Raw genomic sequence first — 24628 nt, forward strand, 5'->3', positions numbered from 1 at the left:
GCACACAGATGTTCCATACGCTGGTTGCATTGTACATGCCTATGTATTATCACATCAGGATTTTGAATCATTTGGCCTTCCTGCAGGGACTTTGTCTAGGGAGGGGGGATATGCATAACAGTAAAGAGTAGAAACAGAGCAACCTGCCCATTTCATAGCTCACTGACATATAGCACATAGTTTTGCAGAGGGTCTCCAGTCGAATCCCCATATCTCCCTGATTGAAGTATGGTGTTCAGGACAGGCAGTATTGGGTAGAGTTGTGCATGCCCCCCCTCCAGTGCTTCAGAGCAGCCCCAATCTGAACTGGGACAAACCGGGGCCAACCATGCGGTCAGATGACGGGGGGAAGGAGGAGACGCACGCAGGCTGCTTGGGTGTCTCCTTCAGTCCGCCTCTCCTCAGTGCCAGGCTGTCTCCCTTTTGTCAGCCCCTGATCACTCCTGGTGGACCTAATCTGACCTGGGGTGACTTGCAGCTGCCACAACCTGTCTAGCCGAATCCTGGGTCAACCTGAATTAGCCCAATTCAGTTCTGGATCCAGGATGTGTCTGGATCTGGTGCACAGCCCTAGTGCTGAGCTAGAAAGGTTGTCTTACCGCTTATATACCCAGTCGACCACTGCACTCTGCAGGCGAGGGCCTCCTGCATATACCATCTTATCAGGAGGTCCATTCTGCACAACATAGGAAATGGACCTTTAGTGTAGTGGCATTGACACTTTGGAATCCCCTCCTCTTAAATATTAGACAGGCGCCATCTCTGTTGTCTTTTCGGCACCTACAGAAGACCTTCCTCTTTCAACAAGCCTTTTAAGTAGAGACCTTATCCCGATCTGTGTCTCTATTGGATTTTTTTAAACATGTTTTTAACGATTTTAAAGATGTTTTGATTTTAGTATGTTTTAAAGTGCTTTTAGTGTTTTGTTGCTTGTTTGCTGGCTCCTTCTGGGATATAAGGATATAACAACAACAACAACAACAGATGGACCAATGGCCCGACTAGGTGCAAGGCAGCTTCCTAATACGGCAATGGGATGGGCACTAACCTGAACTAATGATGGAAGGGTATGAAGCAGGCGTTCCATATCATGATGGAAGAAAAGGGAAAATCCTGCTGCGCTGTCGGTGCCTCGATTCTCCAGTTTAACCTTGAATTCTTCTTCTCCGGCCTGGACTGTTAACCCCATTGTAAGCTTCTTGTTGAAATTCTAACCGGAGGGGGAGAAAGCATGTAAGAAAGGACTAGCCATCTCAGTGGGCAAGGGAGTGCCTATGCTAGATCATATTCAGCCCCTCAGCCACCCCGGAAGCTGCCTTTCATCTGCCAGCATTCCTACTCCCAAAACAGCCAAAGAAAAATATGATCCAATACCCAAGGAAAGCCAAGAAAGAAGCCCAAACCTTGGCGTGGCAAGGAAAGCTCTTTGCCTCTCTTCTGCGGACAGGGACTCAAAAGGCCTCCAACAGAACACACTCAATGTATCAGAGATAGACAGGCTGCGAGGAGGCTGGGCTTTGTTTCTGAGGCAACGTTAGGCTCTTACATTTGTACAGTGTAAACCAGAGGTTTATACACACCCTTTTCTCCACCCAGGCAAGCAAGAGGCATCACTGCAGTTCAAGGACGTATTTTTTCAGTCAAGCAAAAGCGCTCACAAGGTGGGCGTGGGACAGGATTGGCCTGGAGAGGGGCATGGCCGAGGAGGAGTCCCGAGGGCCAGACAGAGAGGCCTGGAGGGCCACATTTGGCCTCCAAGTCTGAGGTTCCCCACCCCTCATCTGCAAGATCATTCTCCTTACTTGATAATGGCAAGTGGATTCTACCCTGAAAGGTATTCCATGCTTCTTTAGATCTGGCATGTTGTGATGGGCGTTTGCAATGAACTGGGCGTGAAGGGTTTCCGTGGGCAGCTTCTCAACCCCAGTTGGTGTAGTCCTCCTTCTGTGGCCTCCTTGCAGTTTCAGCATTACTGTGTGGTTGGTACTGATGTGGCTATACGTGGCCATGATGCTACTTTCTATGGGACATCAGAAAGAGAGAGAGAGAGATTTTAAACTAAGGACAATGGATGCATAGGGTGGCATTCAATGCTAGTCCTACTCAGAGTGGACCCACTGAAATTCATGGACATGGCAAACTTGGGTGCATTAATTTCAGTGGGTCTAACCTGAGTAGGACTAGCATTGAATGCCACCCAGAGACTCGCATACAAACCTGAGACAGAACAAGTGGGGAATTTGCTTTGGAGTTTTGACAAGGGATTTCCTCCCAGCATTTTCAAAAGAGGAATTTTCCTCAGGGCACATCAGTAGAGAAAGAAAAGGTTAAATTCTCCCCTCCATGAAGACTGAGTAATGATCAACCCTCCCAGTTGATGATTTTTTAAAAAAATCAACCCTGAACATTAGTTACAAAGATATTTAATATCATGTCCTGAGATCCTTTAACTGAGGGGAGGGAAACTTTTTTCTTGCCAAGGGCCACATTCCCCCGAGAATAATCTATGAGTGGCTGCATGCTGATGGTGGGCGGGACTGGAACTGGTGGTGGGTGGGGCTGCAGTGAAAAGCTGGCAGGAGACCCCTTCTCTCACTCATTATTTGCCACCCCCTTTCTGCGTGGATTCCCCCCCTCTGTGCCACCCACATCAAATTAGGCTAAGGGCCATGAGGAATTAGATCTAAGCAGCAAACCTCAGGCTCAGAGGCCCCCCAGGCCTCTCCATCTGGGTCTTGGGACTTTCCACACCCCACACCCCCTCTCCCCAGGTCACATTTCACACTGTCCTTGCTCCAACTCTCTTCCAGTTGTTTCGCCTGGTTGGAATGTGTCTTTCAAAATGTCTATTGCTTGCTCAAATGGAGGATAGAGAAGTGTGTGTGTGTGTGTGTGTAGAAACTAGCGTATTGTGCAAAGGTAACATTTGCATGTGTTGCTCCGTCCACTTTTGCTTCTGGCCATGTCCACCACTGGCATGTGGCCCCCAGAAAGTTGCCCAGAAGGGAATTTATTTATTTATTGAATTTGTTAGTCGCCCATCTGGCTGGTTATCCAGCCACTCTGGGCGACGTACAAAATAAAATATCCAAATACATTAAAACATTTAAAATCTCAAACCAGAATAATAAAACCTAACCCACCCCGAAAGCCTGCCTGAAGAGCCAGGTCTTCAAGGCCCGGCGGAAGCTCATCATAGAGGGGGCATGGCGGAGATCATTCGGGAGGGAGTTCCACAGGGTGGGGGCCACAACTGAAAAAGCTCTCTCCTTAGTCTTCACCAGTTTGGCTGTTTTGACTGGTGGGATGGAGAGAAGGCCTTTTGAGGCTGATCTTACTGAGCGGCATCCCTGGTGATGCTGGAGGCGCCCCTTCAGATAGGCTGAAAAAGTTACCCCAGACCAATTCGGAGGAACTCGGGCCTTGGCCAAGTTGGGCTGAGACAGCTCCAGATCTCTATGGGTTGGGTACGGCGGCCCAGAGTGATCCAGGGCTATCCAGGGATGGGGCATAGGGCAGAAAGAAAAGGCAGGCGTGCACAGGAAGAAAGAAGCACTGAGCAAAGGAAGGACCTCTTCGTGGGAGAAGGAAGGCACCTGCCTTTCCCGCCCACCCTCTCCTCCTTCCCGCCAGGCCTCCCCAAACCCTGTGTGCCAAATTCTCTTCCCGAGAATGTGCTCACAAAGGGGCAGCACCCTGCTGCATGGAATCCTTTTGCTGATCAGCTAATGATTCATTCTGTGCAGCGCCAGTCACTGTTCAAGGGCGGCTTCCCAGCACCCAGAGAAGCTGCTCATGAAGGAGCAGCGACTGCCAGCGCACAGGCCGGAATCGCCCTCCTTGCCAACGGGTAAGCAGAACAATTCCATCCTGCGCCGGTTGCACTTGCCTGCTGTGAGTCGGGGAGTGGTGTAGAAGGAGATGTAGCACCTCCTCCTTCCCCTCCCAGCCATATTTTTAATTTTTAAAAAGCGCTTAGCCCCAAATAGCTTGGGGGATGGATCTGAGGCGGGGTGGATGGCCCATCTTTGGGGCAGGGCAGTTTGGCCCTCCCTGGGGCCCACAGATTGTGGCCTCGGTGAGGCTCTGTACAGCCTGAGTCACAGTTCCCCCACTCCTACTTTTACTAGAGACTCTGAGGATTTCATCAACCACCGAGCAAGGTGGGAGAGGTTTGAGTAGGTAGGCAGAGAAGGGAGCATCACATTTGAAGGGCATCAGCCACTGCGAAGTATTGCTTCGGTTTCGGAGTGGCAAGGAATGCTTGGCTTTGCAGAACAAAGAGCAAATCAGCCCCTTCACTTCTTGAATATCCTCCAGAGGCTGTAAACAGAAGCATGAAAAGCCCATTTTCCTTGAAAGTAGCTGGCAAGAAATTAAACACTCATTCGCATTCAATGGCATCTTTGTGCTGCTGGAAAACTGGAGGAGACTGTTCAAGGGGAAAGTATATCCCTGTAAGCTGTCGCTAAAAGCATACTTATGCTTTAAAGCTGACTTCAGAACTATTATTTCTGCTTTGCTTTGATGCCTGGAATTTTTATTTGTCGAGATGCCCCCAAGACACACACACACACACACACAGAGAGAGAGAGAGAGAGAGAGAGAGAGAGATGCCTGGAATTTTTATTTTTCAAGATGCCCCCAACCCAGCTAAAAAGAATGGAGTTTTAAGAGTCCTTCCTCTAACACACACACACACACAGAGAATTGAAATGTACCTAAAACTGAATGGCAAGGATCAAAGGAAAGGTATGATTTAAAAAGCAGGCATTGTCAAGACATTGGAACAACCATTTTCCCTTCCACTTGCTTTTTTTTTTTTAAAGCTGTTTTTAAGGAAGCAGAGCAAAAAGATAGGTCCAGACACTCACACTTCAGATCCGTCCTCTCAAAGCTGGCTTATCATTTCAGGAAAAGTGGAGGTGCAGCAAACTTTGTGGGTTGTAGCCAATGCTACCCTTTCTCAGAGAAGACCCATTGAAACGAATGGACGAGGGAAACTTAGGTTCATTAATTTCAACAGGTCTACTCTGAGTAGAATTTAGTTGAATACAACTCTGTGTCTTTGTATTTTCTGCCCAGTAAATTACAAACCAAACCAGCTTCCCCCACTATGATCCAGAATTTCTCCCACAGGTAGGGGTGGGATTCATTGGCTGGTGCCAGCTTGAGAGTATTTGGCAACCTAACAGGCCAGTATTGATTCATTCTTTGTCCGCTAGCTACTGCTTTCACCGATCCATTTTCCCCCCTCATAGAAATATTGGTATTAATACCGCTCATTTTAAAGGAAATTACAATATTTTAAAAGGGAATATAGATCTATTGAAAGGAATGATTGATAAATGAAAGGAAATACCAATAAAAATATCGTTCTTAATGTCGATATTTTAGAGACGGATTTTTTATTATTTTTTTTAAATCCAGTATTGAAAACAACCATGGAGAACCACTACATAAAAATCCGCTCCACAATGATAGAGAATAAGTGAATCAATGGAAAATTTGGTACCAAATCCGAATTGGGCAGAATTCGAGCACATCTCTACTCATAGGTACATAAGAAGCTCGGGATGGATCAGTCTATCAATGCCAGTTCCTTTCCATTCCATAATTTTCCCAACCTTAAGTACAGTTCTACATATTTCTGCATCAGTTCGCATCTTTTAAAAAAAGTCCTCATAAGAATACCTTTGTCACATTTCTAAGTGGCTCTGTTTAGGCACTCACCAGCTGAGTTTGTGATTAAAAGGAGTGATGGCAACTGAGTAACATAAAACTCGCACAAGTCCATTGGCATGGAGAAGAGATGGAAGGAGACAGAGGTTTAGTGGGTTGCTTTTGTTGGGTTTAAGCAAGCTTGCATGCCGCCCCCTCAGAAAGGGAGATGTTCCCTCTAACCAGTATTGGGGATATCTCTATATGTTTGTTTACTATGATGTAACTTCCTTAAAGGGTGGGGTTATTTACCTTCTTCCTCCTCCTCCTTTGTCTGGGGATATTGAGATCTCTGCATATTCTCCATTGACCTCTAGCAGAGAGAGCAGCCAGACACTCCTTCCAGGAGCATCCTCACCAATGACTGAAAATGGACTGAGACTACAGATTATTTCTGTCTAAGCTAGAGCCTATGTTTTCTTAAACATATGAAGGTCATGAGTAAATATACTTTTATTCTTTTTGCCTAAGAAGATTGTCTCTGTAAGTTATTTGATTAACTGGTATGTCTGAGAGAAGGTGTGGGACTGATTATTCTCAAATTCCGCTGTTGCATTTATACTCTGCTAAAAAATAGGACTACATACGGTTCCTATTTCATTTAACCAAACAGTTTTGAGAAGTGCAAGTAGCTCTGATGCAAGCCACAGGCTGCTCCTTAAGGAAAAAACACTTCCCTTTCCAAATGTCATTCTATCAATTCTTAAACGCAGCCTACTATATTTTGCTGTGTTTCATACCTGCTGTATATAAACCACTAATGTTGTGCACGAGCATCCCGGTGGCTCCAATCTGCTCCTGAAGGATGATGTTTGAGATATTAACACAGAGAACTCTTGTGTCCATCTGAATACTGGCTGAGCCCCTCTGGATCCCTCTTTTGAGCTCCAGTTGCCCTCTTAGCTTTGCCTCTGTCGGAAAAGCACGGCTACCATTCTGCGTCACAGCCACAGCGATGTTGTGAAAGCTTTCGTTTCCAAAGATGTTTCTGTTCCGGACGTGCACTCCAAACACTGACCGGTTAACTACCATGTGCATGATGCCTGTTAAACAGAAGGAAGACATTCCCAAAATGAGTACTTCCAGCTAGTAATGGCTGGTGCCCATTGGGACCGGCAAGGCGGACGGCAGGGAGCCCAACAGTAGCTGCTGAAGACAGGCCCAGACACAGCCCACTAATTCTACTTTTGTCCCCATTGTCCTCCTCCTCTCTGTTGAGTTCTACAAGGGCGATACTGAGCTTAACGAGAAGGAAGCAGGCAGCCAGAGCCCCTCTCTGGACTGGTTGAAAGTAAGAAGGCAGGCAGGGGGACATGGAGGAGTAGAGGTTGGTGGGGCAGTGCCTCATTTGCCCTAATGGTCCACCCTCCACTGCTTATAACCACATGAACAGCCTGGTCTAAGCCTACTTCATCTAGAACCTGACCTGATCCCCCAACCTCTCATGGACCATGATACCCATTAGTCCCTTTGACTTATGCCAAAACAGGACTCTAGGTACAGCCAATCTTAGACCTCAGTCAAGGCCTGACAGTGCCCTAATGGCTCAAGAAGAGCGAATGGGTGCTCAGAACCTTTCCAAGTAAAGCAATACCTTCATGGATGTTGTTCTTGTGCTTGAGAGAGCCACTCAGAGAAACCTCCGGAGGTATGACGTGCTTTAAGCTAAGGACATTATGCTGGAGACTGCCGTGGAGGTTCAGCAGAAGAAGACCCACTTTCTGCTCTTTGGAGCCTGCGACACCCAGGTGAAAGGCGTTTTGATTCAGCTCGATCACAGAAGACAGCATAACTCTGGGTGCAAACAATGAGACAAGGCAAGCAGTCAGCAGCAATAGTCAATGGAAGAGAACCTGGCAATCTTTTGAGCCACAACGATGCACAATAGGGATCCATGGCTCTCACATCAGGAGGAGCAAAGAGGGAGCAATTAGGCCGCATGCACTAGCAACATGTAGCTTGTGAACTTTATTAAGTCAAGGTGCTTTGCTTATCGTAAGAGCAGCCCTGCTGGATCAGGCCAAAGGCCTGTCTGATTAGGCATCCTGTCCTCCCAGTGGCCAATCGGATCCCTATGAGAAGATTGCAAGTGGGACATGAGTGCAAGGGCAACTCTCCCCACTTGTGATGCTCAGCAGCTGGTATATAGAGCTATCACACTTCCAACATAGAGGGAGAACGTAGCCATCATGGCTAATGGCAACTGAAGGCCTTATGCTCCAGTAATGTGTCTACACCTGTTTTAAATCCATCCAAGTTGGTGTTCATCACTATATCTTGTGGGAGCAAATTCCATAGTTTAACTCTGTACTGTGTGAAGTATTACTTTCTTTTTTCTCGGGCAGCGTGTTCCAAAGCCATGGGGCCACAACTGAAGAGGCCCTGTCCCTGGTGCCCACCAACCTATCAGTTCTTATTGGTAAGCCAGAGAGCAGACTCAACGCTTAATCTGAGCTCAGGTATCAAACCTGTTCTGGGTGCCAAGGCTCAGCCCCTGAATATGTGCAGAGAACATCCTTGAATATGTACAGTGTGCATTGCATATCCATAGTTCTTTTATATATACTGGATATTGCAAAGGATTATGTTACTAGTTTGCTTTTAGTCATATTTTGAGTGGTGTCCCACTCTTTTGTTGCATGCCTGGCGTTTAGCTAAACAATAGAGATTTGGGCTATAGTTCAGTTTCTGATTCCTTTACCTTGATGGGGACAACTTGCCCATGAACTGCAGCCATGAATATTTAAACTGTGTCAGAATGGCCTGTCTTAGGAGAGCACTCGCTCTGATGCTTCTGGCATCCTTCCTCATCTCGCCATTGAAGTCTGCTTCCAACAGCACCAAATCCTTTCCATTGGAATGAAGACAAAAGGATCCATTGAGACCGTTCTTGCCGTATCGGTTTGTAGCGATGTGAGCCTAAGCACAGGAAAAAACCAAAACAAGGAATCCATGTATGGCTTTTTCATTAAGGCAACTGGGGGACAGCCCTACCAAGAATAGCCCCCTCTCCCCCAAATCTCATACAGCCATAGGGATGGGTGAATCTGTCGATTTCCCTATTTTTCCCCTCTTTCTGAAACCCTTTCCCCTTTTATTTTTTAATCTGATTGCATTTTATAAAGAAAATACATACAGAAGAAAAGAGATTTTTTACAAAGTAGTGGCATATACAATTTGAGTAATAAACACAAATTAAAAAGTAGGAACCAGAAATCCAAAAATGTTTATACAGCTATTTGACCTTGTATTCCAAAAAGAAACTGAATTTTTATCATAGTTCATCTCTGTGATTTCATAAATCAACTCAATTTTCCTAATATATAGCATTTTTTGTTTATTTATATATAAACATATTTATATAATGCCCTCTTGCAAACATCAGGGTGGTGTGACAGCAACATAAAAATGAAAAGCAATACCAAAAAAATCATTCTTTTGATTTTTTGACTGGCTACTCAAAAAATAGTTTAAACAGCTCCCAACTCTATGATTCTGTGCATTATTCTTCATCCCAAATCAAAATACAAGTGAGAGAGAGAGAGAGAGAGAGGGAGAGAGAGTAGCTGAATGACAACTTCATTTTAACAAGGTAGTCCCCCAAAAACAAAAGTTAGGGGCAAATGGTTTTCCAGGGGTAGAAATCAGAAAAGAAGGGACTGTCCCAAGCGACTGATGAGCTCTGGCAACAGGAGGATTCTACAAATGACTCTTCCAGATACAAAATAGTCACCAGCATGTGGATCTATGTTTGGTTTACTGACATAATCATTTGGGGCAGCAAAATAGAAGGAGAGAGCGAGCGAGCAAGCATATCCATACCCTACATTAACCTTCACGGAGCTAAAATTCCCAGCATCCTTAACAGAGACAGTTCCCAGGATTCTTTGGGGGAAGCCACACGCTTCGAGTGTGCTTTAAATGAATGGCATGGATGTGATCTAAATGCAAATTGTTATGCGAATAGAAATCTTGGTACCTGAAAACTTGGTGGAAAGTTTGATTGATTCAGGTTAAAAAGTTGAGAATAAACTCCAAAACCAGCCTTCGATCCATTCAGCCAAGCCGTGAACTGTTGGAACAAAAGAGGCGGACAGAAAGAGGATGTGAAACCTGCAGCCCTCTGGAGATGGTTGGGCCCCAGTTCCCATCAGCCCCAGCCAGTCTGGCCAATGGTCAGGAATGATGGCAGCTGTAGCCCAGCAATAGGTTTCCCCATCTTTGGATGAATGAAAGGCTCATGTTGTGGAAAGCATTGGCAAACACACAGAAATAAATAGATAATTAAATAGGCTTTATGTCGGAACAGGGGAGCCCTGCTAAGATTACAAGCTCTACAAGCTCCTGATGACCTGTTTATTGAACATTCACCCTAATTTGCTCGCATAAAGCTTATGCAATGGTTAGGCAATGTCCTGTCTATGTTGAAAAAGGAAATGGACTGCCTTCAAGTTGATTCCGACTTATGGAGGCCCTACAAATAGGGTTTTCAAGGTAAGCAATTCAGAGGGGATTTACCATTGCCTTCCTCTGAGACTGAGAGGCAGCGACTGGGCCAAGGTCACCCAGTGAGCTTCATGGCTGTGTGGGGATTTGAACCTTGGTCTTCCAGGTTGTAGTCCAACACCTTAACCACTACACCACACTGTCTCTCTCCTATCTATGTTATCTATATATTAAATCTGTATTTTACTGCTGCCACTACTACTACTAACAATGAACATTCATCCTGATTTGCTTGCATGGTGGGTGTTTACATGCCTTTCTGTTATTCATTCATTCATCCTACACTTTTCAGTGCATTTCCCTACTTTCTTCATCTCTTTCCTAACCACAAAAAATCCACGCTGTATTTTTTTTTAAGTGGATTTGTTGCACGAGGGCAACAGAACCCTTTAGTCCACCTGTGATGGTGCAAAACTAAATTTCTGGCATACAGATGAATCCCTCCTGCAAAATACTAAGAGTCTGAGGGGCCCCTTTGTTGCTTCAGAGAGTTGAGTGAAACCTGACCTGCGAGCTGTCCTGTTGGTCGATTGTAGCTTTGATTGTCAAACCCCAGCCAAAATCAGCCATCTCGGTTTCCCTTGAAAAGAGTTCCCCAGTCATAGCAATTGACTGTGGAAACTTGAGCTAGTAGGGAAAAAAACACCAACAATTTATCCCTTTCTTCAGATTAACAGAAGACCTTTTGACTCAGTTTGCACAGCTTTGGGGGGGGCACTTTACAGTTCTTCTGGCTCCTCACTCGGAAGCCATGGCTATTAAAGAGGTTACAGTTTGTAGTACAGACGAGTAGGGAGGCTATTTATACATTGCCAAAAAAAGTCAAACACATCACCAGAAAAAGAGGAACATAGGTACAGAGGAAACTGCCTGACACTGAGTCAAACCATTGGTCCATCTAGCTCAATATTGTCTACACTGACTGGCAGCAGCTCTCCAAGGTTTCAGGCAGGAGTTCTTTACAACCCTCCCTGGAAATGCTGGGGATTGAACCCTGACCTTCTGCATGCAAGGCAGATGCTCTATCATTGAGCTATGTCCCATCCCCAGGACAGAGATTTACAGAAAAAAGGGCATATGCTAACTTAGATGCGCATTTAGAAATAATTACTCAAATTTAATTAGAAATACAATTACATCTCACTTTAATGGTCTAAGTGACCAGGTGGCCTGTGTGCCTTGCTCAGTCTGCTGTCCAAGTGCCAACTCTTGATGGGCACTTTCAAGGCTGCTGTTCTCCCTTCTTAGGGTTCTTTATATTTAAACCAGACTTGGACCAGACAACTCTTCAAACAGAGAGTAGTTTTGTTGTTGCTATACGCCTTCAAGTCAATTACAACTTATGGTGACCCTATGAATCTTTTTTGGATATATCCATAGGGTTTTCATGGTAAGAGGTGGTTTACCATCATCTTCCTCTAAGCCTACGGCACCTGGTATTCCCAGGTGGTCTCCCATCCAAGTACTAACCAGGCCTGACCCTGCTTAGCTTCTATGATCATACGAGACCGGACATGTTCAGGATAGTATGGCCGTAGAGAATAGACAGCCTATCAAATAGAGGACAGTCCTCTGTAAAGTAGGACATGTGGCCACTTTATAGATATGTCCTAATTCAGATGCAACTCTGTGACCAGTTACGGTCATCCATTGATATCTATGGGGATTGAGTGATGGGTATTGCATCTTCTGGTTTAGCACTTCTGGTGTCCATAATACCATGTGCTGATCGTGATTGGATTATAACAACCTTTGCCAATCCGGTGGTCTGAAGATGTGTTAGACTACAAATCACATCACCCACTGTGGTGCTGGCAGGGGCTGATGGGAGCTGTAGTCTGAAACACCTGGAGGCTACCACGTTGGTAAAGGCTGGATTATAGATTGGCAGGTGGAATCAAGGTTTTTTACCCAGTTATCCCAATGAAAACAGAAGGAAATGAAACATAGGGAGCAACACATACACCAAGAGAACTCTCTAACTGATTTGACAAAACTCTCCAAAGTTAAGCAGGAGGGAGAGAGACAAGGGGAAAGTCTCTTCTCCAGGGGTAAGTACCTGGAAGGAATGGGCCATGTCCATTTGTACAAGATGTTGGGAATCAGCCGTGCTGGATTTGTTCTGGTACTTGCCCAGGAAGCTGAAGACATCTTTCCTGTTGACCTTTAGGGTCACCTCAATCTCGCATTTAGCCTGCAGGTTGATATTCTGAGGTTTTTTTAAAAGAACGGACAGATCAGCAAAGCAGCACCTGTACCTGGGTTGGAAGCGTTGGGATGCAACTCAGCTCGCTGGGAGGGTTTGCTTGGGGAAGGGGAGATAGAAAGGGGAGCCTCCGTGCTTCCTAGACTGTCTTTCTGATCTAACCTTTGCGGACCTTCATTCAGGAACTAAACTGATACTCTTAGGGTTGCTGACTTCCTTTCCTGCTCCTCCCCTTTTCTTCTTCATCCCACCTAGGTCTCCCTCTCCCTCCTGCAGAGATGAAAAAGCAAGAACTGCTCTTTGCATCTCCAACTTGAATTCACTAGAGCTAGGGCTCTTTCCTATCCAGTATGTATTTCCTACAATAAATGTCAGCTTTATTGTTGTCTCAAAGCCGGAGTCTCAGATTATACCCAGGGTATCATGTGCTCCTTCATCAGGGATTCTGTTACAATCAACTTCTGCCAGCATTCAACTCCAATGCTAATAGCCGGAATATGGACAGACCATATACAAAGCAATTGCCTTAAAGATCAGAGCCATGATAAGGAGGACTGGCCCCAGGATTCAGCATGGTTGGGCACCTGCTAAGGTCCACCCACCCTCCTGCGGGGGGGGCGCTGCCACTCTGCAGAGCCTCCAGGTCCTTCTGCCCCTCCTCTTCTTGGCCATTGGTGCCTGTTCACCTGCCCTTTCCAAGCATGTGAGGAGGGACAAAAGTGAGGAGGCAAATCAGCACCCTCCACTTCCTGTGAAGTCTCTCCCTCTGGGTAGATATGCCAATAGGGTAAGGAGTGCAGAACTGCGGGCCCTCCAGATATTGTTGGATTCCAACTCTCGTCAGCCCCAGCCAGCATGGCCAATGTTTGGGCGATGATGGGAGTTAGAATCCAGCAGCATCTGGAGGGCCATGTGATGCCCACTTCTGAAATAGGGCTTTGGGAGAAGAGGATATGTGAATAGGATATGTGAATAGGCAGTAGTGTCAAGCAGGGGGGAGCACTGAGATCATCTCTGCCACACCCCTCCCCCCCAAAAGTGGAACTAGCACTCAGTACAGGCATACCCTGCTTTAACGTACGCAACGGGACCGGAGAGTGTACTTTAAGTGAAAATGTACTTAAAGTGAAGCAATTATCTTCACTTGTACTGCACACAATCACCACTAGATGGCAGCGGCGACATGCCAATAAAGTGTCCATTATTGCGAAGCGCGCGTACTGTAAGCAGGGTACGGTGGAGTATGGAGCATGTACTTTATAGCGAGGCTACTTTAAGTGAAGCTACTTTAAGCGGGGCATGCCTGTATAAGGAAATCTCCCATCCACACTATGCAGAAAAACACCCTTATAAACTGCTTTAACAGTCATGACTTCCCCCCAAGAATCCTGGGAACTGTCATTTGTTAAGGGTGCTGGGAATTATAACACTGTGAGGGGTCTCCCAACAACTCTCAGTGCCCTTAACAAAGTATAGCTCCCAGGATTCTTCGGGGGAAGCCATGACAGTTAAAGTGGCATGAGAGTGCTTTAAATGGATGGTGTGACCATAACCCAGAGCCGCAGCGACAGTGGGTGCATAATCCCACGGAGAGCACTTTACACACGTAGTGAATTATTTCCTCCGCTTCACCAAACTTACTTACACAGGTAAGATTTTGAGTTACGGCGCAAATCTCTATGTTTTGGGGGAAGATCTTGCTGTTGTATGGATGAGTCAATCCAGCACAAATCTGGAGGTGGGCAAGGGGTTGGGAGGAATATAAAAAGGTACACAGATGAGCTGTATGCAGCAACTTATTTCAGGGCTGCGTCGCTATGGATAAAATTGCAGGGAGAAAGAAATTGTTCCGTTAATGTCACTCACATGCGGATTTTCAGCTTGATAGCCGAGTGTGAGCGTTTGAACAGACTCTTCGAGCCCGTTTATCAGAACTTTAGTTTCCAAGAAATAATGCTTCTCCTTTTTGTTCACGGTAAAGGTTTCCTGGAGGAAAAAGCTTTGCGGAATGGGCACTTCAAACGCATGTCTGGGATGCAAGTAAAGAAGTAAGGATCTTTCAGTTCAAATGAAGGGTGTGGGAAACATAACAAGTAATTGCCTTTGACTCAAGCTGCTAAGACATCATAATGCTCCAGTAAATATTTCAGTATTTCCTTGTACAAATATTTTATAATGTTGTTATTGTTATTATATTTATATGCCAAAATGGCTTCTAAGTGGTTTAGAACTATAAAATCAACTATAAAATGCATACATTAAAATACACAATAATAATTCAATCAGAACATTACAACATCCTTAATTAAAATGTACAGTTCAAAAGCATGACAATTAAAACCTTTTTTAAAAAAACAGTTAATAACACCAGAAGTTCAAGTTCAGAGGAATGCTGGCCTAAACAGGTGTGTCTTCAGGAGCCGAGATGATTCTAAGCTTGTACTCAAAATTGCAAGGGGAGGGGACAAAGAGGGTCCGTACCTCTTAGGTGCTATTTTTAATGCTCGATTTGAGTAAAACAGAACTTTTGTTCTTTTACCTGAACGGATAATATGAATGGAGGGAATGGGTGAGATGTTGAGTACCTGAACAGGACAGTCCCACGTTTCTGGTAGAACATTTTTTCCTTCTTTACTTCTTCGATCTGCATCTCAAACTGCAGCCCAAGCGGCGGGAGGTTCTTGTGGCCCGTCCACAAAACCTGGATGGTAACATTCATCTTCCTCGGCTGTGATCAAGAAATTAAAATCACCAGGACTGAGCCTGGGGCCTTTCTGCCATTGAGCCTTGGCCCTTTCCTGCAATGGCCAGCCAGATGCCTCTGGGAAGCCCTCAAGTGGGACGCAAGGGCAAGATCCTTCCCCTGTGTTGGTTCCCTCCCAAGTGATACACATCAGAGGCATACAGTTTCTGATTCTGTAGGAAGCATATAGACATTATCACTAGTAGGTATCAGAGCTTGGAAAAGTTACTTTTTTGAACTACAACTCCCATCAATCCAGTGGCCACGCTGGCTGGGGCTAATGGGAGTTGTCATTCAAAAAATAACTTTTCCAAGCTCTGGTAGCTATGGATTGCCAAGAGTCTGTATAACCACTTTTGAAGACATCTAAGCAAGCGGCCGCAATCCAGATCTGGTGGCATTAATGAATTACTCATTTGTCTGTCCTGAATCTACTATTAAGCAACTTCACTGGATGCCTCTGTGTTCTAATATCTAATGTTATGGTAGGGATGGGAGAATCTGCCCATTTTAGCTTCTCATTTTCCCAGTCTTAAATTCAGTGCTCCACATTTCTGCATCAATTTGCATTTTTTTTTAAAAAAGGCCCTACTGACAGCATTTCAGTGTATATTTTTCCTAATACACACATTTTTCTTTACAATCTTGCCTAATATATATATTTGCATACAATTTCCGCCTTATAATGCATCATTGCATGCTATTTTCACTAATGTGCACAGTTACGCACACTTTCCCCTAGTATATGCATTTTTTGGGGGGTATACAATATTCGATGGGAGAACTTCATCACAAAATTCAGAGATGTGCAATTTTCAAAGGATGGCTCAGTTTCGGTTTGCCGATTGTTTCATGAAGTGTGAATTTAACAGATTCGCCTTAAAGCGCAAACTGAATGGAATTTCTCCCACATGCTTATGACAGGGAGAAAAACTTTCATCTCTCCACTTTCTGCCTACGGCCATACTACCCTGAACACACCCCATCTCGTATGATCTCAGAAGCTAAGCAGAGTCAGGTCTGGTTAGTGCTTGGATGGGAGACCCCCTAGGAATACCGGGTACCATAGGCTTAGAGGAAGGTGATGGTAAACCACCTCTGAACACCTCTTACCATGAAAATCCTACGAATATAGCCAAGAAAGATTCATAGGGTCGCCATAAGTCGGAATCGACTTGAAGGCATATAACAACACATCCACTGTCTAGGAAGCTGCCTTTTACTGGAGCAGACCATTGCTCTATCTAGCTCAGTACTGTATATCCTGACTGGCAGCAGCTCTTCAGGCAAGGAGTCTTTCTTAGCCCTATCTGGATACACCAGGGATTGAAGCTGGGAACTTCTGCATGCAAAACAAGTGTTCTACCACTGAGCTACAGCCTTCTCCACGCCATGCATAATTTTATACACCTCTGTCATGTCTCTCATTACCTTCACCCCTCCTAAACTGAAAACCCCCAAAGATTGCAGTCCAGATATACATTAAAGCATCTTACCACCTCCAGGTGAAAGTAAGCCATTGTCATATTAAATTCTTGCTTTGCAGACTTGATCCTGAAGAGGAGAAACTTGGTCCCTTCATGATTTTCCACATGAATCTCATTCTTTATGAGCTGGTTCCACATAGAGACCACTTCGCTCTGGCTGTGCAGAAACCCCTTTGCGAGATGGTTGACTGTGGATGCCTGGAAAGTTAGAATGATTTGCGTTTTGGTTCCTCTGAGTTATTTCTACTGCAGTTCGGACAACAGATAGATAATATCCAGATACTGTGGTGGAGTATGTGGCATCTGATCCACATCCACACCATTCATTTAAAGCACATGGCTTCCCCAAAAGAATCCTGGGTGCTGGGACCTGTAGCTTTGTGAAGGGTAAGCAACAATTCCCAGGATTCTTTGGGGGAAGTGATGTGCTTTAAGTGCATGGTATATACACAGCTTTTGGCCATATCCAAATGTAACTGATGTTTAAGGTCTGTAGACCAAATAAACTACCATTAGTATGACCATGTCGGCCTCTCATGATCCTGGAATCCACACATCAGCAGATGACAAAAAAAGCACTTGGACAAAGGCAGCAACGAAATGGGAACTAACGTGCAAATAGGTAGTGGTTGGTGTGTGGATCAGAATCCTCCCTTCCTTTTTGTTATCTTTGTCCTTACAGAAGACCTCCACTGCCAGGCCCTTGATGGTGAAGGCTTTCCCAGTGGTTAATTCAATAGTAGCCAAATAAGCTGAACGCTGGGGCTGGTGTAGCTTGTGAGCCGCATACAGATACAGCCATGGAGTGTCCATGTTGAACATGCCTGTAATGTAAAACTGTGTCAATGCTATTCAGGTTTGTTTATTTCTCTCTCATCATCAGACCATCGCGAAACAGAAGTTTGACAGTGTGGAAGTAACGTCGACAGAAGTTAATTCACACCCAACAAAACTACAACGTAAACGTAAAATAGGGCTATGCACAGCCCTGCCTATCCATCTCGTGGCCCCAGTCTGTAGGCTGAGAGGAGGGCCAATCCGCCCTGCTGCTTCATAAGCACCTTCTCTGCATGCAGGAAAGCCACCTGCAAATGAGCAGCGACCGGAACCGCACAGGATGAATCTTCCGGCTTATCAGCTGATCAGAGAGAGGATTCCTTACTGCGGGGTGCTGCTCCTTTGCAAGCATCTTCCATGCATGCAGGGAAGCTGCTCATGAAGGAAATTTGGCGTACGGGGCTTGGGGAGGCCTGGCAGGGAGGAGGAAAGGTTGGGCAGGAAAGGCAGCTGCCTTCTCTCACAAAGAGCTGCCTCCTTTTCCCACTTTCTCTCTTCCTTCCCATGCATGCCTGCCTGTCAATTCTCCCTGACACCCTGCCCCCCGATTGCCCCTTATCACTCTGAGCCCCCGTACCCAAACCATGGAGATCTGGGACTATGCCAGCCTGACTTGGCTGAGGCCCCAAAGCCTCTGAATAGGCCTGATTTGGCTCAGGCCGAATCTGGAGCACAGTCCTCAATTAAAATGGAGAATTTCCCTGGAAGTTCACAATATACCCTTGTGAACAGGAATCACTGTTCCTCATTTAACATATATTGGGTTGTACCCAATGCTGTGCCAATAGGCTCTGCCTGCAAAGTCTCTTTTCACCAAGTCCTGCCTTTACTTGCCCCACACCTGATGTCCTATATGTGGGTGTGGCATGCCCAAAATGGCCTCATGGGCCAAATGGAGAGGACTGGCAGGCCAGATTAGGCCCATGGAACCCCTGCTTTAGAACTACCATTTTATCTGTACGTGAATGGTTCTTGAAACCCCTGTCAGCCCTGTGCCCAGTGGTCCTGTAAGTGTTTCTGCTGAAGAAGGCTTCAGCAGCCCCCCCTTGCCTGCAGCAGAGAGTGAGGAATGTAGTCTACCCTTATCACTGGCACCTAGTCCAGACTTATTTGTTCTGCAGCCAGGTGTTAATGAATCTGCTGGACAATCCTAGAGAGATAGAGGGGGAATCTCTCACAGTTGATAGTTTCCTCAAGGTCACGCAAATGGGAGAAGAGACAGTTTACAACTTGAGAAATTCTCCAATTTCCCCAGCAGAAGTCCCCACCTTGTTTCAAAGTCTGGAAAGCACTAGATTTAGCTCATGTAAGTGGAGTTCCCATCCCATTATTTGGAGTGTCTTGGGGTGAGAGCGACAACTCTCTGTTGCTTCCACAGCCAAGTTGCACCCGCTGGTGTAGGTTTTGATGCAATGTTCTTGTGCCAACCTCTGCAAGAAAAACTCTGCAAAAACCCAGTCTTCGAGTCCTAAGTCTGCTTCTCTGGTCAGGAGCCAGGACATATATAGTGATTTTTTGGGGGTAAAAAACCAGGTCCTAGTACTCATATACTGATAAATACTGAGGGTGCCAGCACAAAATGGCTGGCATGGGCAGCAAAAGAAATGGTGCTGGTACCGATGAGTACTGTCACAAAAACTCTCTCTCTCTCTTTCCACACACACACATGTAAAGACTTCCTCAAATTTTCAGAAGCGGCCACTTTTCTGATCAGAGCATGCAGAAGTCTCTGGGGTTGTGCCTACCTTCCCAGCTCTTCAGAGACTGCCGCGACGTCTCTTTCCACTGCAGCCCCACCACAAAGGGGATGCGGTTGTTATAGTGCACTTTAAAGTTGGTGCTGCTTTCTGTGTAACTCTTTGTGGTACAAGAGTGCTGGAGTTGAGTCCTGTAATCCACCTGCATTTCTGGCACTTGGACTGTGAACTGCGAGGGATGGGAGGGAGGGAGAAGAGAGTTGCATTTCTTATTATAGCAGAGAGGCTACCCTTCAGCTGAAAGCAAAATGGTGTATCCTACATTAGGGATGTGCTCAAATGTCACAAATTTCAAAATTGACACTGAATTTCCTATTTATTTTGCTTTTTTCTTGTCCTCGTGGATTGGTTTTTTTCCTAGCAGTTTTCCATGGGTGAGGCAGATTTTTTGGGGAAAAATGCCTCAAAAATATCAATATTAATACAGATATTTCCCTCAAAATATCAATATCATTTCATTTCAACTACTGATATTTTTAATCTATTAAAATGCTATTTTTTTAAAAAATGATATTAATACTGATATTTTTGCAGAAAAAATGAAGTGGTATTTATAGCAAATAGCAGACATTGATCCCTGACAAAGTGGCACCGGAAAGAAGATCGATGGAGCCAAACTCACACCAGCACCAACATGCGGATCTCATCGCTATCCTACATGGTATACCCAGTAGTGGGTGGCCTCAAGGCTTTGCTCCTTTGGCTTCTCGATGTCAAGCATCACAGTCAGTTACTGAGAGGGGGAGGCGTCGGGGAGACGGCTGCAGAGCAATCCCACCCTGCTGATGACTGCTACTGGGTATACCCAAACACAAAGGAGAAGGTCCCCAAATTGCACAAAATACACAAGCAAAACCAATGGGATCCCCCTAAACTGTATCAAAAGTAGGTTATAAAATGGACAGAAAGAGCAGTGCCATGTATTATTATAGCCGTAGTATTAGTTCCCGTTTATTCAGCACTGGTTAGGCCTCATCTTGAGTATTGCATCAAGTTCTGGTCTCTGCACTTCAAGAAGGACAAACTGGAACAGGTTCAGAGGAGGGCAACAAGGATGACCAGGGGACTGGAAACAAAGCCCTATGAGGAGAGACTGAAAGAACTGGACGTGTTTAGCCTGGAGAAGACTGAGGGGAGATATGATAGCACTCTTCAAGTACATGAAAGGTTGTCACACAGAGGAGGGCCAGGATTTCTTCTCGATCATCCCAGAGTGCAGGACACAGAATAATGGGCTCAAGTTGCAGGAAGCTAGATTTTGACTGAACATCAGGAAAACTTCCTAACTGTTAGAGCCATATGACAATGGAACCAATCACCTAGAGAGGTAGTGGGCTCTCTGACACTGGAGGCATTCAAGAGGCAGCTGAACAGCCATCTGTAGGGAATGCTTTGATTTGGATTCCTGAATTGAGCATGGGGTTGGACTTGATGACCTTATAGGCTCCTTCCAACTCTACTATTCTATGGTTCTATAGCAGCTAATAATGTGAGGTATGTTAGTGGTTCCCAAACATTTTGCCCCCATGGGGCACTTGAAAATTGCAGAAGGTCTTCACAGACCACTTAATGACTTTCCTCTGTTGTAGCCATTGTAAATGGCTGTGCTAGATGCTATGTGATTTTGAAATATTTTAATTGCTTCTTTTCTTTCTTAGGTTGTATTTTATTGTGTTCCAATAGAATTCATACTGCAGTACAACAAAATACGATCTAAGAAAGAGAGGCAATATAAACACAATTAAATCCATATGAATATGTAAGGTGACGCTCCCATCTTCAACCACAAATCCACAGACTTGATGTGGACCACCTGAATGAAGCTCAGAGGCCACTGGTGGTCCACGGACCACAGCCTGGGAACCCCTGAGTCATGTGAAATTGAGTCATAGGTGAAATAAACACAATGTATTTGAAAGAGATTCCCACTGTAGCCAAATCTAATGATTGTAGCCAAAACATGCCCTTCTGCTGTTAAGCTAGAAGTGCAATTGCAATGGACTTTTCATGCTATTAGGAGTATGGGTTCGACATCTTGCTATGCACTGTTTACACTGTTTATTTATTTTGAGGACATAGCCCAGTCAGGATGGTTTATAATAATAATAGGGAGCTCTGGGAATTATAGATCGTGGGGGGGATAGGTGTCTTCTAACAACTTTCAGCACCCTTAACAAACTACAGTTCCCAGGATTCTTTGGGGTAAGCCATGACTGGTAAAGTGGTACGATGCTGCTTTAAATGTATGATGTGAATGTGGCCTTGGAAGAGAATACCTGAACAAGAGGCATAGGAACATAGAAAGCTGCCTTATACTGAGTCAGACCCACTGGCCTATCTAGCTCAGTATTGTCTACACTGACTGGCAGCAGCTCTCCCAGGTTTTCAGGCAGGAGTCTCTCCCAGCCCTACCTGGGGATTGAACCTGGGACCTTCTGCATGCAAGGCAGATGCTCTACCACTGAGCTAGGGCCCTTTCCCTACAATGTAACAATTTCCCAAAGCCCTCCCACCAGACATAGACTCTTGTCAATTGGCTGTACAGTAGGGCCCCACTCATACGGCGGGTTACGTTCCGGGCCCCCACTGTAAAGTGAAAACCACTGTAAAGTGAAAACCGCTGTAAAGCGCAACTCATTGAATAGAATGGCGCGAGATGCCCGAAAACTGCTGTAAAAGCGGAACAAGTGCCGTATGAGTGGGGCTTTAGTCTAATTGCGTCTAATTGAGACCACCTTATTAGCAAAGCGCCTTAAAGCCAAGCACCTTAAAGCCAAGCGCCGTAAAGCGGGGCCCTACTGTATAGATTTTAATCAAAGCACAATTCTCTGGTCATCATCTCAAGTTCTGTGGGTCGTAACCTTCTCTTCACCGTTAACGCCGTTAAGTCTTCCACTATTACCTCCATGAAATAGCTACTTAGAGTTGGACGGGAATGATTTGTAAATGTCTGGCTGATTATCACTCTCCTTTTGTTGTTGATTTCATCCCAGTGTTTTCCATAGTTCACTTCTACCTGGGAGTGCAGCCGAGACACAGTTTCTTCATGATGCACATGTACCTGCAGAGAGGCAACTCATGTTTTAGAAATACTACTTAAACTACAATACCTGTGCCAGCCTGCCCATGTCCTAAGACCATCAGAGTGGCCCTTCTCAGTAACCCACAGCTGGGGACGGACAGTTCTGCCAAAATCAGTCCCATTTCATTTCTGCTGGCACTCACATCATAATGTCAATTCCATCCTGTTTTGTGCAAGTTTTTTGGGGGTTGGAATGCACAAAATTTGCATTTAAATTGTTTGTATTATTATATATATCACTGTACACATTTTTGTATGCATGAACTACATGAGCTCCATAAACAACAAAAGTCAAAGCCTGAATTAGGAGCAGGGCCCTGCAACATGTTGCAGCATGGAGTGCTTCTGTTCAGAGTTCCAAAAGGAAAAAAACACACTTTTAGAAAACCCTGAATAACATGATGTCCTTAGTTCTTGTGTAGCAATTTCCTGTTTATATTAGGTATGGGAGAGAAATTTAATTCTGTTTATTTAAAGCCGAATTTATCAAATTTGCACTTTCTGAAACAATATGAGAACCCAAACATTCACACTTATCCGAATTTTGTGATGCAGTTCTCCAACCAAGCAATCTTTACAGAAATGTATATATTAGGGGGAAATGTGCACAATATGAATGTACTGGTGAAAATAATGTACGCAAATGTGTTATATTAGGATAAATTGCTTGCAAAAATGTGTACATTAGTCAAAACTGCATACAAGAATGTATTTATTAGGAGAAAATGACACTAAAATGCTGAAGAATTTTTATGAGGATCTTTAAAGACACACATAAATTGCTGCAGAAATGGAAACTGACAGATCATTCTATCCATAATTTATATACGACAAGTCTGGAGAATTAACAGCCTTTTGCATCACATGGTGAACTCATTCGCCAAGGACATGACTAGATGGCTAGAAGCCTGAACACTCCATGTTGCAACAATACTTTGCAGATCCCATTTGTTGTATTTAATAATTATTGGTATTTATATCACCGTCAGTGTGCATGGTGGGGCTTGACAGAATACCATAAAAAAAAAAAAGATAGGTCTTCAACATTCCGCTCCTCAAAAAGAAACTAACCTTGTCAAAAGGAACCCTAAAACTTACCACCATTTGGATAACTGGAGAGCACAGAACAGCGGTATAAAACATATTCCAGAGGAGTCACACTGAAAATCTGGATTCAAGACTTTTGCACCACCCCTTTTACCTTGTGGTTGTAGGCTAGGATCTGAGTGCAATAAAGTTCATGTTCGAGATCCAGTCTGTAAGCATTCTGTAGGATGTTCTCCACTTTTAATTTCTGACCCATGGTACATTCATGTTGAAGGTTTTTCGCATCTCCTGCTCCAAGTAAAGAAACGTGTACACACAAGAGAGGTTTACTAAATCAAATTATTCAATTCTCACAGCATTCAGAGGCAAGCCACTGCTAACAGGGAAGGCAGATCTATGCTCATGGGGAATGGGTGAATCTGTCATATTGTTTTCTTTTAGTCTCTCGCTTTCCCCATCTTAAGTTCAGTTTTCTCCATTTCCACATCAGTTTGCACCATTTCAATGCAAATTGCTCCTAATATATCGTTCCTGCATCTCTGTATGCAATCTGGGTTGGACTCGATGGCCTTGCAGGCCCCTTCCAACTCTACGATTCTATGAATTTTGCCTAATAGAAACATTTTTGCAAGCAAATTTCCCTGATGCAATGCATTTTTGTACATTATTTTCACTAATACATGCATCTGAATGCAGACATTATCCTGGCATATCCACTTTTGTACATATTACTTGGTTGGAGAACATCATTGCAAAATTTGGAGAAGTGCAAATTTGGAAGGATGGCTGTGTCTCGGATTGCGGATTGTTTCGGGAAGTGCTAATTAGGTAGACTTGCCTTTAAGTGAATTGCTCTCTCATCCCCACATCTCTTATTAAGACCAGGCTATGGTCTGAAGTCACAGGAGGCCAGTTCCCTGCTGAAGCTAAGCAGGGTCAGGTCTGGTCAGTGCCTGGATGGGAGACCGCCTGGGAACCATATGTAAGCCGCCTTGGGTTTCTATCATAAAAAGAAAGGCGGGGTAGAAATGTAATAAATGAGAACCCGGATAGGTTGAACAAAAGGCCTATCTAGTCCAGCATCCTGTTTCCCACAGTAGCCAATCAGATCCTTCTGGGAAGGCCATAGGCAGGGCATGAGCACAACAACAACACTGACAAAGGGGATAAGGGTCAATCACATATATTGAAATGGAATGCCTTCCCCAAGGAGGTGCATTTGTCTCCATCACTATTGACTTT

The 24628-nt window shown here is 44.8% G+C and overlaps 1 protein-coding gene and 2 pseudogenes across 1 annotated transcript in view; 1 reads left to right on the forward strand and 2 right to left on the reverse strand.

Annotated features, from left to right (window-relative positions):
- The window catches only part of LOC133372116 (uncharacterized), a 135468-nt gene that overhangs the window by 60729 nt on the left and 50111 nt on the right, over window positions 1-24628 (reverse strand). The window contains exons 24-39 of the mRNA XM_061600419.1: window positions 23541-23674; window positions 22160-22318; window positions 19246-19426; window positions 17276-17487; window positions 16673-16861; window positions 15019-15161; window positions 14300-14462; window positions 14079-14165; window positions 12287-12421; window positions 10735-10854; window positions 9701-9793; window positions 8423-8640; window positions 7316-7515; window positions 6462-6764; window positions 1803-2020; window positions 1049-1210 (exon numbers count right to left, since the gene is read on the reverse strand). Of these exons, the coding sequence (XP_061456403.1) occupies window positions 1049-1210; window positions 1803-2020; window positions 6462-6764; window positions 7316-7515; window positions 8423-8640; window positions 9701-9793; window positions 10735-10854; window positions 12287-12421; window positions 14079-14165; window positions 14300-14462; window positions 15019-15161; window positions 16673-16861; window positions 17276-17487; window positions 19246-19426; window positions 22160-22318; window positions 23541-23674 (2717 nt within the window). The remainder of the gene's footprint in view (window positions 1-1048; window positions 1211-1802; window positions 2021-6461; window positions 6765-7315; window positions 7516-8422; window positions 8641-9700; window positions 9794-10734; window positions 10855-12286; window positions 12422-14078; window positions 14166-14299; window positions 14463-15018; window positions 15162-16672; window positions 16862-17275; window positions 17488-19245; window positions 19427-22159; window positions 22319-23540; window positions 23675-24628) is intronic.
- Window positions 11649-11767, reverse strand: LOC133372169 (5S ribosomal RNA; annotated as a pseudogene).
- On the forward strand, window positions 16130-16248 carry LOC133372181 (5S ribosomal RNA; annotated as a pseudogene).

This window comes from Rhineura floridana, chromosome 17 (genome assembly GCF_030035675.1).
Source record: "Rhineura floridana isolate rRhiFlo1 chromosome 17, rRhiFlo1.hap2, whole genome shotgun sequence".
NCBI lineage: Eukaryota > Metazoa > Chordata > Lepidosauria > Squamata > Rhineuridae > Rhineura > Rhineura floridana.